This window comes from Lycium barbarum, chromosome 11 (assembly GCF_019175385.1).
Source record: "Lycium barbarum isolate Lr01 chromosome 11, ASM1917538v2, whole genome shotgun sequence".
NCBI classification, from domain to species: domain Eukaryota; kingdom Viridiplantae; phylum Streptophyta; class Magnoliopsida; order Solanales; family Solanaceae; genus Lycium; species Lycium barbarum.
This window is the reverse complement of record NC_083347.1, coordinates 100,884,839-100,898,978: the sequence shown is the minus strand read 5'-3', so window position 1 is coordinate 100,898,978 and position 14,140 is coordinate 100,884,839. Positions and strand designations below refer to the sequence as shown.

The following is a 14,140-nucleotide window of genomic DNA, read 5'->3' as shown; positions in this document are numbered from 1 at the left end:
TAAGTGAGGGATGTCATTTTGTCTTCTTGAACTTTCAAACTGCAAATTGAAGGCCCTTGTTTTTCCTTTTCGTAATCCCACATGGATTCATGTGTTTCTATTCTCATATCACCACACAACTCCAATGTTGAAAAATGCTTGGAATGAGAACCAAGCTCTCAAAGTGCAAATTCGCTTGGATTTTGACATCCTCTTCTTCTCCCGAACTAGAGTCAATTTCAGCCATACTTTTCATGACACCGATTGACTCTAATTCCCTTTATTCTCCGGCATCTCCAATAATCATAGAGTCGGTTGGCTGATGTTTAATTTTTGATTTCTCATAATGAAGCTCACTTTCTCCCTTGAATACAGACCTTTCTTGACTACTTTCAACACCCTCAAATTGGTGAGGATTATGAGCCTCAACCAACGATTTCATTTGATCCTCCAAGCTGTTAATAGCTTTGTCATTGCAATTAATTACTTGACTCATGTCATTAAATGCTTGCCTTAAGTCCTCGAGTTCTAAGTTCAACTTTTCCTTCTTTTTGAGAATAGTCTCTAACATGAGCATTATCCTCTCATTTTGAGCATTTGAGACTTCTTCCACTTCCATAAGCCTATCATCATCAAAATCAAAAGTAGAATCGTCATAGTGGGTGATCGGGAAGGGGAAGGAAAAATAAGCACAATTATCCCAATGACCATTTTGACCACCACACCTATCACAAATACTCCACTCATAAGTTTGAGATTGTGCGCACAATCTGCCCCTGGGAGAATTCAAACAATTTTGCCATGAGTGTGGTCCTTCACAATAAGGACAAGGGTCATCAAAGTATGAACAACTACCATCCGACCAATTTTTATTATATGCCGTTTACACAAACTAAGAAAGCAAACAAGGATAAAGAAAATAACTACACAAATACTCACAAGTTTGGATCAAAACAAGTAAGCTTAAATCCCAAACTAACTCAAATACGCCAAATTGTTCCCCGGCAACGGCGCAAAAATTGCTAACGTCCAAATCCACTCCTCAATGTGAAAGTGTATACGGTCGTATGCAATATAATTCACCCAACTATGAGTCAGGGCCGAATCCCAAAGAGAACAATATACTAGGCGATCAAGCAAGTAAGGGATTATCACTAACTAAGCTAAGCCAACACTTTTTTCAATATTGATTTTTTGCTTTAAAATATAACAAAGATAAAACTAACCTAGAAAGCAAGTAAAATGATCAATGGCCACAAGCATGGATACAAGGAATATTACTCTGAAGTAACGATCAAATGTATTTTACGATTTTATAACTAAAAGCGAGTTTATGTTAATAGATAATGGTTTCTAAAATCTCATTGAAAGTCTTCCAACCAAATCAATGAATTTCACTCTAAAATTTTCCAAGCTTTAGAGAGTGATTAAACACTACCAATTGAATCTCAAGTTAACTTTTCTATTCCTAGCTCAAGTTATTAGATGGGGTTTAAAGCCCCAAATCCTTATTAATTAATTTTCCCAACCTCAAATTCCCTATTTCGAGCTCAAATCAAAGTAAATGGACAAGTTCTAGGGTTATCTAATCCCTTAAGAAACATTAAAGAACAAGATTAATTAAAGAAACAATGACCCGCTTCATTAGAGATAAAAATCATTTAATATATAAGCATAACAAGAGTTTCAATCCAAAACTTTAACAACATATATTTTCATAAACAAGTTTCAAGCATTGGAATGAAATACTACACAATTAAATAGTCAAAACATAGCAATGAATTGAAGAAATGAGTAAGGATTAAGAAAATTTCTTATCAAAGTCTTCAAATCTTCAATCTCCAAGTGCGGGTGTAAGAACCCTAGATCTCCAAGACTTGTATGAGGCCAAAGATGAAAGTGATTTCCCTCAAGTCTTCCTTTTTATAATTGCCCTATTTTCAAAAAGCAAAATATGACAAAAATAACCCCTAATTATCAGATTTACAAATCTGGCCATTTTTTGTGCTTTTAGCGACTTTTTTCATTTCCTCAATTTGACATCTTTTTGACTTGCTTTTCACTTGGTTTCTTTCCGATCACTTCTAAATCACATAAAACCTGTTAAATGAAAGTAAACGACATTACATGCACTATTTTCTCAATCAAACATTGCAAAAATCTAAGATTAAAGAAGAGATAAGTTGTTAAAATACCAACTTATCACGTAGTATGCATCTGAATAGCCAAAAATTTTCTCATGTCCTTGATCTTAATAGAGTAGTCCTTTCCCTGGAGCAGATTTTATGTATCGAAGAATACGAATAACTGCATTCCAATAACTGTCACAAGAAGAATTTAAGAACTAACTTACAACACTAACCAGGAAGGAAATATCAGGTTGAGTCACTGTGAATTAATTCAACTTTCCTACCAGCGTTCTATATCTTCCAGAATCTCTAAGAGCTCTCCTGACATGGTAGGAGCTTAATATTTGGATCTATTTGAGAATCAATAGGTCTACAATATGTCATCCCTATCTCCTAAAGAATATCAAATGTATAATTCCTCTATGAAATGACAATCCCTGATTTGGATTGAGTAACCTCAATGCACAAAAAGTACCTTAATCGACCAAGATCCTCAGTTTGAAAGTGCTGAAAAAGGTGATATTTCAATTTGGTAATTACCTCATTATCAATACCTGTAATGATTGTATCATCAACGTACACTACCAAATACATGCACACACCTGGAGTAGAGTGACGATCAAACACATAATGATCAACTTCACTTTGTACCATGACAAACTCTTGAATAACCATGCCAAACTTTCCAAACCATATTGGAGGAGACTGCTCCAGTCCACAAGGTGCTTGTCATAATCTGCACACCATGTTACTAGACTCGCCCTTAGCAACAAAATTAGGTGGTTGCTCTATATATACCTCATCTTCGAGATCCCTATGAAGAAAGGAATTTTTTATATCCAACTGGTAGAGAGGCCGATGGAAAACAATAACCATAGATAAAAAGAGATAGACTGAAGCAATCTTAGCCACATGAGAGAAGGTTTCACCATAGTCAAAGATCAAAAAATCTGTATATAACCCTTGACGACTAGTCGAGCCTTTAGATGACCAATATTTCCATCAGGGCCAACCTTCACTGTATATACCCAACGACAACCAACTTTAGACTTATCCGGAGGTAGAGAAATGAGCTCCCAAGTATCACTAAAGTGTAAGGCAGACATCTCCTCAATCATTGCTTGTTTCCAAGCTGGTGAGAAAGAGCTTCAACTATAGTATTGGGAATAGACACAAATGATAGTGATGACACAATGGAAGAATGGGTCGGTGACAAAGGATGATAGCTCAAACAAGTATAGATAGGATGAGGGTTATGAGTAGAGCAAGTGAGTGAAAATGGGGGACTATGTGTAGACAAGTCCTCAGCAAGTAAGGATTCCGGTGGCGGAAATGAATCATCTGGACGCGGACGATGATGATAAGTTAATAGTGGTGGAACTGCAACTGATAAGATGGAGTTGTAGGAGGTGATATGAAAGGGTATATTATGGCGGGATCCCCAAAATACGGAACTGATAGAACATCAGAAATGCCTAATTGTTCAGTAGAAGAGGATGTAAAGTAGGGTTAACCTTCAAAGAAAGTAGCAACGTATCGCTGGAGGTCAACTGAGGAGCATCAATATCCCTTCTATACCCTTGAATAACCAAGAAAGACGCCTTTCAGAGCACAGAGAGCCAATTTTTCTTTTCCTAGAGTGAGATTGTGGACATGGAACCTGATTTTGAATAGCAGAGGAGGGTATACAGTTAATCATGTAACAAGAGGTGAGCATTGAACCACCCCGAAAAACGCAGTGGAACATTTGCTTGTATGGGAAGGGTGCGTCCAGTCTCAATAATATGCTTATTTTTCTCTTTGCAGCCCTATTTTGTTGTTTAGTGTAAGGACAAGATGTCTGATGAAGAATTACATGGGAAGACATAAATTGTGGAAATTGAAATGATAAATATTCATGTGCATTATCAATATGAAATTTGCGAATAGAAACACCAAACTAATTTTGTATTTCAGCAAAAACGTTTGAAATATGAAAATTAATTCAGAACGATCCTTCATTAAGAATCCAAGCACACCTTGAGTAATCATCAACGAAAGTAACAAAATACTCAAAAAAAAAAAAAACATAGAACTAACTTTACTAGGACCACAAATATCAGAATGAACTAAATGAAAAAGAGACTTTTCATGATTATTAGGACTAAGCGGAAAAGTAACTTGGGTGTGCTTCCCCAATTGACATGAGTCACGATCTAACTTAGACAATTTGGACATGCTATGTACTATCATTTAAATTTTTGATAAACTAGGGTGTCTCAATCGTTTGTGAATTAAATCTGGAGTGTCAAGAGATCGAACAAACTGTAGTGGAGCTCGGAGAATTGAGCTAATTAAGTCCATCTAACTCTAGCCCCTTCCAAATCATCCTTCCCGTACTGAGGTCCTGTATAACAAATAAGTTTCAAAAGAATGAGATGAAACAATTTAAAGCCTTAGCCAAACGACTGATTGACAGAAGGCTAAAAGGACAACCAGGGACAAAAAGAACATTAGTCAGAGTAAAAGAGGTAAAGGATTGGCTTGACTGACTTCAGCTGCCATGGTCTAAGAACCATTAGATAAGGCAACAGTGGGAAGAGGCCGAGAAAAAGTAATATTAGACAATAACAATTTATTACCATAAATGTGATCAGAAGCGCCTGACTCCATGACCCAAGGGCAAAGTGCGATAGACATTGGTTTATTTGGGAAAATAACTAGGGTTTGGTAAGAACAAAAACAAGAACTCAAGGCATTAAACCTTGTTTAATAAATTCACTTAGGAATAAGAGGAATTTACTTGGCATAATTACCGTTCTTCAAGCATACATTCTTATATTTGGAAAAAGCATAGAAAGGCATAATCTTTTCTTCTTGGGAAATAGTCTAGATTCACATAGAGGTTAAGTGCATCCATACAAACGATCCATTGGAAGTATAGCAAGATCGATACCTATGATCATACACTTTATATGATGGGGACACAACCTAGGTTCGTTTTAATCATATATTTACAACTCTGAATTTCTAGTCACTTTAAATTAGTCCACAAACTAAAACTCCTATCAAACCCTTTTTCTAGAATACACCAGGACCGTAAGATTAGTATAATACTTATTTAGTAAAATTTTCACACCATATTCTCTGTGGGATTTGACCCCAACCTCGTTGGGTTACTATATTTGATATCGCCCGCTTTACACAATTAAAAGGTGTAATTTGAGCGTATCAAGCACGACACACATCGTGAGTATGGCCAAATATATTACAATACCCACACCTTGATCGAGGTTTTCCTGAGTAGGCTCCATGTCGATTTCCAGTATGGAAGTCTGGCAAGTCTAATAAGAAAAAACATCTGCTAACGTTGCTCCAATTATTTTTCAACACTTGGAATAGCAGGCATCAACTCATTAAACTCTTCCATAACTGCCTGAACCTGTCCAAGATAGGTAGACATATCTGAATCCTGCTTTTTAAGGTTAGTCAATCGAGAAATCACATTATAAAAGCAGGATATGTCATTTGTATATAATCTACGAGCCTTTTCCTAAACTAAGAAGCAAGTTTGGAATGCTCGGAACAATGACATCAACTTTGAGTCAATAGATTTCCACAAAAGACTGCAAAACTGAGCATCATTCCTTTCCAATTCGCCTCTATCTAGTAATATCCTTAGCCTGTTTAACTAAGTGGTATTGAACAACTTGTCCCTTATACCATAACTGAAAAAAGGAATACTAATGCGATCCGGTTTGTGGAAGACCCAGATTCAATCAACAAAAATGCGGAAACAAAGATAATAAAGAAATTAAGTGATGAGAAGTGAAGAAATTGGGATGAGAATTATAAGCAAACTTAGGTATATAAAACCTAAACCCTGCTAATCGATTATGTTACACCCCGTACTTGCGGAGAAACACTTATCAAATTTGAGCGTAAGTATGTTGAACTATGGCTAAGTAAAATAACTTTGGAGTATAAGGGATGAAGCATTATTAAGTACATTTTATGAGTAAAAGATGCATATGAGGAATTCCGGAAGGTCCTATAAGGAAATGAGGGGGAAGAAGTTGAGTTATTATGACTTTGGAAGAAGATGAGCGCTACTTTGAATGACAAGAATGACCTAACATGGGGAAAGAATATCTTTTAGTATATGTGGAGTTTTGAAGTAAAGAAATAGCCTAAATTGAAGTTCAGGAAGTCTAGTTTCCAACGCAACCAAACCGCTCGTCGATACGACATCGGAGTAGAGAATTATGGACGTTACAAGTCAGGCTGGCAGAGCAAAAACGAGCAGCTACAGTGCGCGACACGCACAGCTACAGTGCACGACACACGCGCTACAGTACCCGAAAATTCTAGGTAGGTGCCAACCGACCCTAGAACATTATAAAAGGGGTTTTACCCCTTATCTTTTCATCCAAACACCCCTAAAACCTTCCCTAACCCCTTAGAACATTCTCCAAACTTCTTCCATGGAATTTTAGCCCAAATCAAGTGAAACCTCGGGATTTAGGCTCGGGAAGCATATAAGGTCTTGTAATTCTTGTTCTAAACAACGAATCTCGATGAATCAAAGGAGGCCGCCGAAGATAAATAAGATTTCAAGCCCTACCAACCTTGATTGAGGTAAATATATTCATTACTATGGGTATTATGAATTGTACCATGGAAATTTAGTATTTAAAGCTTCGTAAAGTCTAGTGATTGGTTGAGAAATTGGGGAAACATCATGTGGGATATTTTATTGAGCATATTGATGTTGATGATGATGTTGTTGATATTGGTGTTGCTATTTTTGTTGTTTTGTTGGTATTGTGATTTTGAGCTAGGGATATAAACAGAGGAGAAGCGGCCCGAATTTCGGCAAATTCTAAAAGAATTTAATTTGAAGGCTTAAGACAAGCATATGAGGATGAGCCTAACAATAGTATGAATGGTTTTATATGTAGATTATGAGACTACGAATGATCTTAAGTAGATCGCAAGACAGGAGGTACGTTGGAAAGTCGAGAAGTAAGCGTCCAGGAATGTTAAGGCTGTTCCTTCTTTTCTTGGCATGATTCCATATATGGTAGGAGCGTAAAGAACCTTATGACTAGAGATTTGTCAAAGTAGAGCTTGTCATATTGTGGCATAGTTTCCGAGTGTTATGTTGTTCTTTCTGAGGGGCCATATCCCCTCCCTATGTCCTTGAGTTTATAGAGAGACTGAAAGGACATGTTACAGTATCAGTGTTTTTCAGCATATGCATGATATACATATATTTATATATATTTCTTTAGCCTGGCCACTAGGTCAGTGAGACATTTTCTTTAGCCTGGCCACTTGGTCAGTGAGACAGATTGCCTGACTTACGGGTCAATGAGACAGATATGCCTGGCCTACGGGTCAGTGAGAAAGATATGTCTGGCCTACGGGTCAGTGAGACAGAATGCCTGGCCTACAGGTCAGTGAGACAGAATGCTTGGCCGACGGGTCAGTGAGACAGATTACCTGGCCGACGTGTCAGTGAGAAGTTTCAGTTGCCTGGCCACTTGGTTAGTGAGATATATAATAGTATCATATTGCATTTTATATGAGGCAGGTCAGGTGAGATTTTCAGGGCATTCTTTGGCCTCCAGGTTGTATTATTTTCAGTTCAGTTTCAGTTATTCCATTGTCTTACATACTCAGTACATTCTTTCGTACTGACGTCCCTTTTGCTTGGGGGCACTGATTTCATGCTCGCAAGTTCAGGTAGCTAGACAGACGATCCAGCTCAGTAGGTCCTCCACTTAGCTGCATTCAGGGTGCTCCACTTGGTTCGGAGCTGCAGTCCCTTTTGGTATGCTATTTTGACATATATATATATATATATATATATATATATATATATATATATATATATATATATATATATATATATATATATATATATATATATGGGTATGACGGGGCCTTGTCCTGTCCTTTCTACAGCTCGTGTTTCCTAGAGGTCTGTAGACAGTTGTATGTAGTTGGGATATTATGTAGCCTTGTCGGCTCTCATTTTTGTTGTACAACATACATAGCAGCCTCGTCATCTTGCTCAGTTGTGTATATATATTTTGGGCGTGTGTGTGCCTAGTTCAGACGATATATATATATATATATATATATATATATATATATATATATATATATAATGGCCTCGCCAGCTTGTTGGTATTGTCTATGTGTAGGTAGGCCTTATACAAGTTTAAGATTTATAGTGGTTCGCTCGGGCCTAGTTTGGCACTGAGTGCCGGTCACGCTGCTCCAGATTTGGGGCGTGATAGATTCCTACTAATGAACCTGTACTATTTGATAATCAACTAAGAGTAATCCAAATGAATCCAAAAATGAACAACTCATTTGAAAGTCAATGGAAAAGGGTTTCATAGCCAACAATGGAGTCCACTATGATTAACTATCACTAATCACTAGATGAACACTAATTCTACCAAACAAACTATCACTCAATTTAGAGTATTCATTTTAATTCAACATAATCTAGTCTAATAAAATGACCAAGTATGGTACTTATACTAGCAAGCTAAAGAAGACTAGGCTAGTTATTACAAAAAATACCCTTAATGAAGTAAGGGCCTTGTTTGGGAGTCTTGTTTAGGGATGATGGCTTGAATTTAGAAAATAGCCTCTTTGCATGGCTAGCCACCATCGTTTCGCTCCTTCTCATCTTCACTCCAGGTGACCAAGAAATCATCCATACGTTATGTGCCCTCTTACGAAGCTCTTCAATGGTCTCCAACGCCTCTCCTTGCATCAACATGGCTTGTAAGGCTTGGAGTTCCTTGGCTCGGCCCCGAGTGATGGATCACGTGTGCTTCTCGGGATCATATCATCCTCCCCTTCTTCAAAAGGATTCGTCCTTGAATTCGTACCTTGCAACATGTAGAAGAGAATGAGTGCATACCCTCTAATAAAACACACAACGTAATCATCATAAGGCACATGATAATGCCTAAAGTAAGCATAGCATGCAACCAACACACTAAATGGCTCACTCTTGTGATATAACTAAGGATCAAATGGATCTAAAAAGAATATGTATCCAAATAATGCCAAAAACACTTGGCTAATCAAGTCGTTTTGACAAAAGGGTAAATCCAAGGAAACAATGCAATTACGAAACCTAACATGCAAATCTACATTGGTCCTAGCAGTCAAGAATTTATCTCCCCTTAAGTCAAGAAACAAGTGACATCCCCTATGGCTAAGTGCAATTTCACTAGCAAGCCTGACCCAACTCAAGGGTCTAATCATCACACTAGCCCACCTTAATAAAGGACTCAATACCAAGTCAACACCGGGGTCAAATACAAAGGTATCTCCCACATGATATTGCTCACATCTCACATGCAAACCTGAAATGGAAACAAGTAATAATGTTAGAAAAGAATCACATGAGTTACTGGAAGTGTTACTATTGTAATCATCACACAGGGAAGTCACCTCCATGGCTTTAGACCGCCCAAGAATAAGCATGAGCCACGAATACATACCATCCTTGAAGGAAGTACAAGATGTGACATCATACCAAGTTGTTGCCCAATGAGGTTTCCTCTAATGGCTATCCTCTTCAAGTCTCCTTCTTTGATGACACTTCACAAACAAGTCAATCAAATCATCTATAGTATCAAAAGAGAGATTTTTACCTTTAGGCTCTTTGAACCTATGCCAAGCTTCGAATAGCATCCCCCCACCCTCTAGGTTAGAAGATCTAGCATAGTCCTTCCAAGAAGTGCGCTCTTTTCCTTTCAAATTGGTTCCATTCTTTAAAGAGCATTCATCACTTTCAGAAGCGTTTTCCAAATTCGACGTTAGCCCATCAAGTGGGTCCTAAACCTTCAAGAAGGACTTTTCGTTATCGGGGATGGTGTCAATAATTTCACCCACCCCATGCTTGTCATCAAGACCAAGCTCATCATCATCCATAGTGGGTTACAAAACACATTATAGCCTCCAAAGGAAGCTAAATGCTCAACATTACCATACATCCCACTAGGTAAATCATTTCCACAATAAGACATTATCTTTAAGACATTATCTTTAATGACAATATCTTTAAAGAGAGAAGATTCAATGAACAATGCGATCTCATTCTCAAAAAGGCAGATATCATCTTTCAAAGCATTTTCATTCATATGACTATCTACATGATCAATTATATCAATATCATCACTATATTAAGGTTCATTAAGCACAACACAAGGTTCCTCAATTAGTGGATTATCATGGCAAACAAATTGATCAACACAAGTATCCACACTAGTTGGGCGCAGATCGATCTTGCTAGAAGAATCAATTCGGTTATCGCTAGGATCAACTACTGGGTAAGCTATCATATCACATGAAAATATACAAACATTCAAATCACAAGGGTCAACACTAGATGGACACAAAATGATCTCACAACAAGAATCAACGCGGCCATCAATAGGATCAACTAGTGTTAGATCACCCATATCAACAACATTGTCAACAATCTTTAAAGAACTAAGATCATCACATGGTAAAGACTCACTAAGATCCTATAAAGACAAGCTTTCACTCATACCTAATTCAATAACATGATGATTAACATCATTTGGAGTGTTTAGTTTAGCTATTTTACCTTCAGGTTCACACAAAGTATCTTCTTTATTGGGGTTTTCAACTTTGGAGCCCATTTGCTCCTTAGAGAAGCCTTCAACTAACTCATGAACTTTCAAAGTTTGAGGTTCATCATTAGGTTTGCTTCCAAGAATACATTCACCACTATCAAAACAACTAAAGAAGAAAGAAAAGTTATAAGAGTTATAATGGGGTTGTGACAACTCTCTTACATCACTCCTCATAACCTCTCCTTTTTCCACTCTAGAGTTGTCACTTTTCACTCCCTTACTCCTCTCAATCTTTTCTCTCTCAATTTCATGGGAGTTGGGACAAGTGCCAAGTTAGAAGGGTTAGGGGAACCCTCTACTTCAATCTTCCCCTTCGCTTCACAAGGATTGGATTTCTTCTTCTTTATTTGTTGTACCTTGCGTAAGCGTTCCATAATTAGGTGAAGCTCTTCTAAATTCTTCTCCTATGTTGATAGATCAGGACCACTCACCATAGGACGGGGCTTACTTGCAATTGCTTCATCTTTAGGAAGTATAGGTGGAAAGAGAAATCTCTCATTCTTGTCCACTACATACTTGTACCATTCTTGCTCATATAGAACCCTATGTTCTTGGAACCAAGGATTTCCAAAACACAAGTGGCGGTTGGCTAGGGAAGTACATCACACCAAATCTCCTCTTGGTAGTTGCCATGGTTAAAGAACACATCTGCACTCCTATCAACCAAGTACCCTCTTTGATCATAGTAAGGGTCTTGTTTCATCATACATTCTATACCTAATTCTTCAACCGCTTGAGGGGCAAGGTGGTTGCCATGACTACCATCGTCTAACACAAGGACATACCCCACACTACCAAGGAGGATTACTTCTGTTTCAAGAATTCGCCTCTTTGGTCACTTCTTACTTGAGACCTTGCATTCCCTCTACTTCCATCACCTATCAATACTTCCCTCCTACCTTCAACATCATAACCATATTGGAAACATGGCAATAACCATATTGGAAACATGGCATACTCATATTAGGATAAGAAGCATCATTCATTGTATTTCTTGAAGTAGTAAATGTATACCCTTTTATTCTTCTAGGACGACTTCGACCTTGCCCAACCCACACACTTATACCATTTTGCTCGGAAAAGGAAATATCACAAGTCAATGTACAGGAATATCTACTAGAATATTCCTCACAACGTTCATGTTCAAATTCATTATCTTCACGGCTTATTCACCACAAAGCGCATAACCATAAGGTTCATATTCATCACAACTTTCAAATTCATGCAAGTCTCCACCAATTGATTCAGAATGTAAGTGTGAGGAAGGAATATACCTGAATTCACCTCCATATCCATGGTGGATAGTATGAGAATCTTCATCACCTTCGTCCTCACCATAGGCATCTTCACAAGATTCTTCTACTCCTTCAACTTCTTCATAAGCTCCATGAGATCCACTCATCTCATATTCACCTCCGGAGTAGTGCTCTTCACAATCATATTGATCTTGGTTATAAGTCATATCATTTCTTCCGTAGCCTCCATCACTATCATAGTCATATCCTACAATACTAGAGGCACAACTCTCCAAATCATTACCATACTAATCTGAAGCTATGGATGACATAATGCCTTATATCTCCTCTCCTTATGATTTCCCTTCTTGTACCTACAAAACGAGCAAACAATATTAGTAGTAAAGTAACTCACGTCACTCGTATTTACACTCAAGATTACCCATCAACCTAGAGCTTCTTCCGACGTGGGCACTAAACCGCTAATCCCAAATCAATTCACAAGGTTGCTAATCTTTGTGGAAGAATAGATTCTTGTTAATTGAAAGACGGACGACTCAAAAACTAATGGACTTGAGCCAAAGAAGTTTCAACGAATTTTAAATGAGAAAAGCTTGAAAAATAATTAGCACGAAAGAAATGAGACTCAAGAACTAATTAACAACTAAGTAGGAACAATTACTAGTTGCTAATTAGCTTAGAGAATCAAAGAAAGAAGAAGAAGAAGAAGAAGAAGAAGAAGAAGAAGAAGAAGAAGAAGTGAACAAACCTTGGCCAAATACTTGGAAAAATTTGGGAAGTTTTTAAGTCAACACTTAAAAAAATCGGAGTTGCTTGCAACATCTTTTTGAAACGTATGTAACTTTTTTACAAATCTCCGATTGACAAATGGTTTGTTGATTTGGAAAGTAGACTCGTTGAACTTTAATTTAGATGGGTTATGGATCCCATAACACCTTATACACATTAAGATATACCCCCCTAAAGTTGGGCCAAAATCTGCTAATTTCTAAGTGTTGAGAAAAGATCAACTCTCTGAATTTGGGCTCCACGCGCGTGCAGAGGCGCGTTAGGCTGCTGACGTCAGCGCTGACGTGGCAGATGATGTTGTAATATTTTTTTAAACCAGAAAATTGGACTAAATATTTTTGTTTTTTTAAAAAAAAAATTTAAAGACTTACTTGGGCCCACAAACACTTTTTGACCTCTTAACTTGAAGACTTTTTTTATCAAACACCCTCTTTTGATCTTCTTCCCAAGATGAATATATGAAGATTCTTATGAACACCAAAAATACTCAAAATCCTATGTAGGCACAATCAACTCGTTTTGCCTCCAAATTTTACATCTAAGCTCCCCTTAACTAGGAGAACAAAGCCCAATACAAATTAGCCTCAATTAATTCCCAAATCAACAAGACCCTCTTTGCGTTCTTCAAAAGCTTGAAGGTCTTCAATGGTAGAATCTTCAAAAGACCTTCAATTCACTTGAAACTTCGAATTTAGAGGGTTTCACTATCAAGGACATCAAATCCACCAAAACAACAACAAATTTTTGATTTTTTTTCTTTTTTTAGAATTTCAAAATAAGATGAACCTAGGATTGAGGATTGTAGAAACAATACTCTAGCCTAAGTTATGATACCAAATGATACGATCTGGCTTGTGGAAGATATGGATTCAATCAACAAAAACGCGAAAACAAAGATAATAAAGAAATTAAGGGATGAGAAGTGAAGAAATTGGGATGCGCAATAGACGGATAAAAGCAAGACCCAATTAGTCAAAGAATTATAGGCAAACTTTAATATATGAAACCTAAACACTCCTAAATGATTCCTACTAACGAACCTATACTATTTGATAATCAACCAAGAGTAATCCAAATGAATCCACAAATGAACAGCTCAATTGAAAATCAATGGAAAAGAGTTTCATCATAGCCAACAATGGAGTCCACCATGATTAAATATCACTAATCACTATATTAACACTAATTCTACCAAAACAAACTATCACTCAATTTAGAGTATTCATCTCAATTCAACATAATCTCAACATAATCTTGTCTAATAAAATGACCAAGTATGGTACTTATACTAGCAAGCTAAAAAAGACTAGCC

General features: G+C 37.2%; 1 protein-coding gene across 1 annotated transcript; it reads right to left on the bottom strand.

Annotated features, from left to right (window-relative positions):
- Nucleotides 1–2,230: 2,230 nt before the first annotated feature.
- Nucleotides 2,231–3,226, bottom strand: LOC132620018 (uncharacterized). Its single transcript, XM_060334756.1, has 5 exons — nt 3,122–3,226; nt 2,907–3,011; nt 2,711–2,813; nt 2,584–2,662; nt 2,231–2,300 (listed from the first exon to the last, which is right to left on the bottom strand). Exons 1-5 carry the CDS (start codon nt 3,224–3,226, stop codon nt 2,231–2,233), a joined length of 462 nt encoding a protein of 153 aa, XP_060190739.1.
- Nucleotides 3,227–14,140: the final 10,914 nt, after the last annotated feature.

Coding starts and splice junctions, on each gene's coding strand:
- LOC132620018 (XM_060334756.1), bottom strand. CDS start 3,226: ATGATTGAGGAGATGTCTGCCTTACACTTTAGTGATACTTGGGAGCTC. Junction 2,663..2,710: donor TGATCGTCACTCTACTCCAG/GTGTGTGCATGT, acceptor CAATCATTACAG/GTATTGATAATGAGGTAATT. Junction 2,301..2,583: donor GAGGATCTTGGTCGATTAAG/GTACTTTTTGTG, acceptor TTCTTGTGACAG/TTATTGGAATGCAGTTATTC.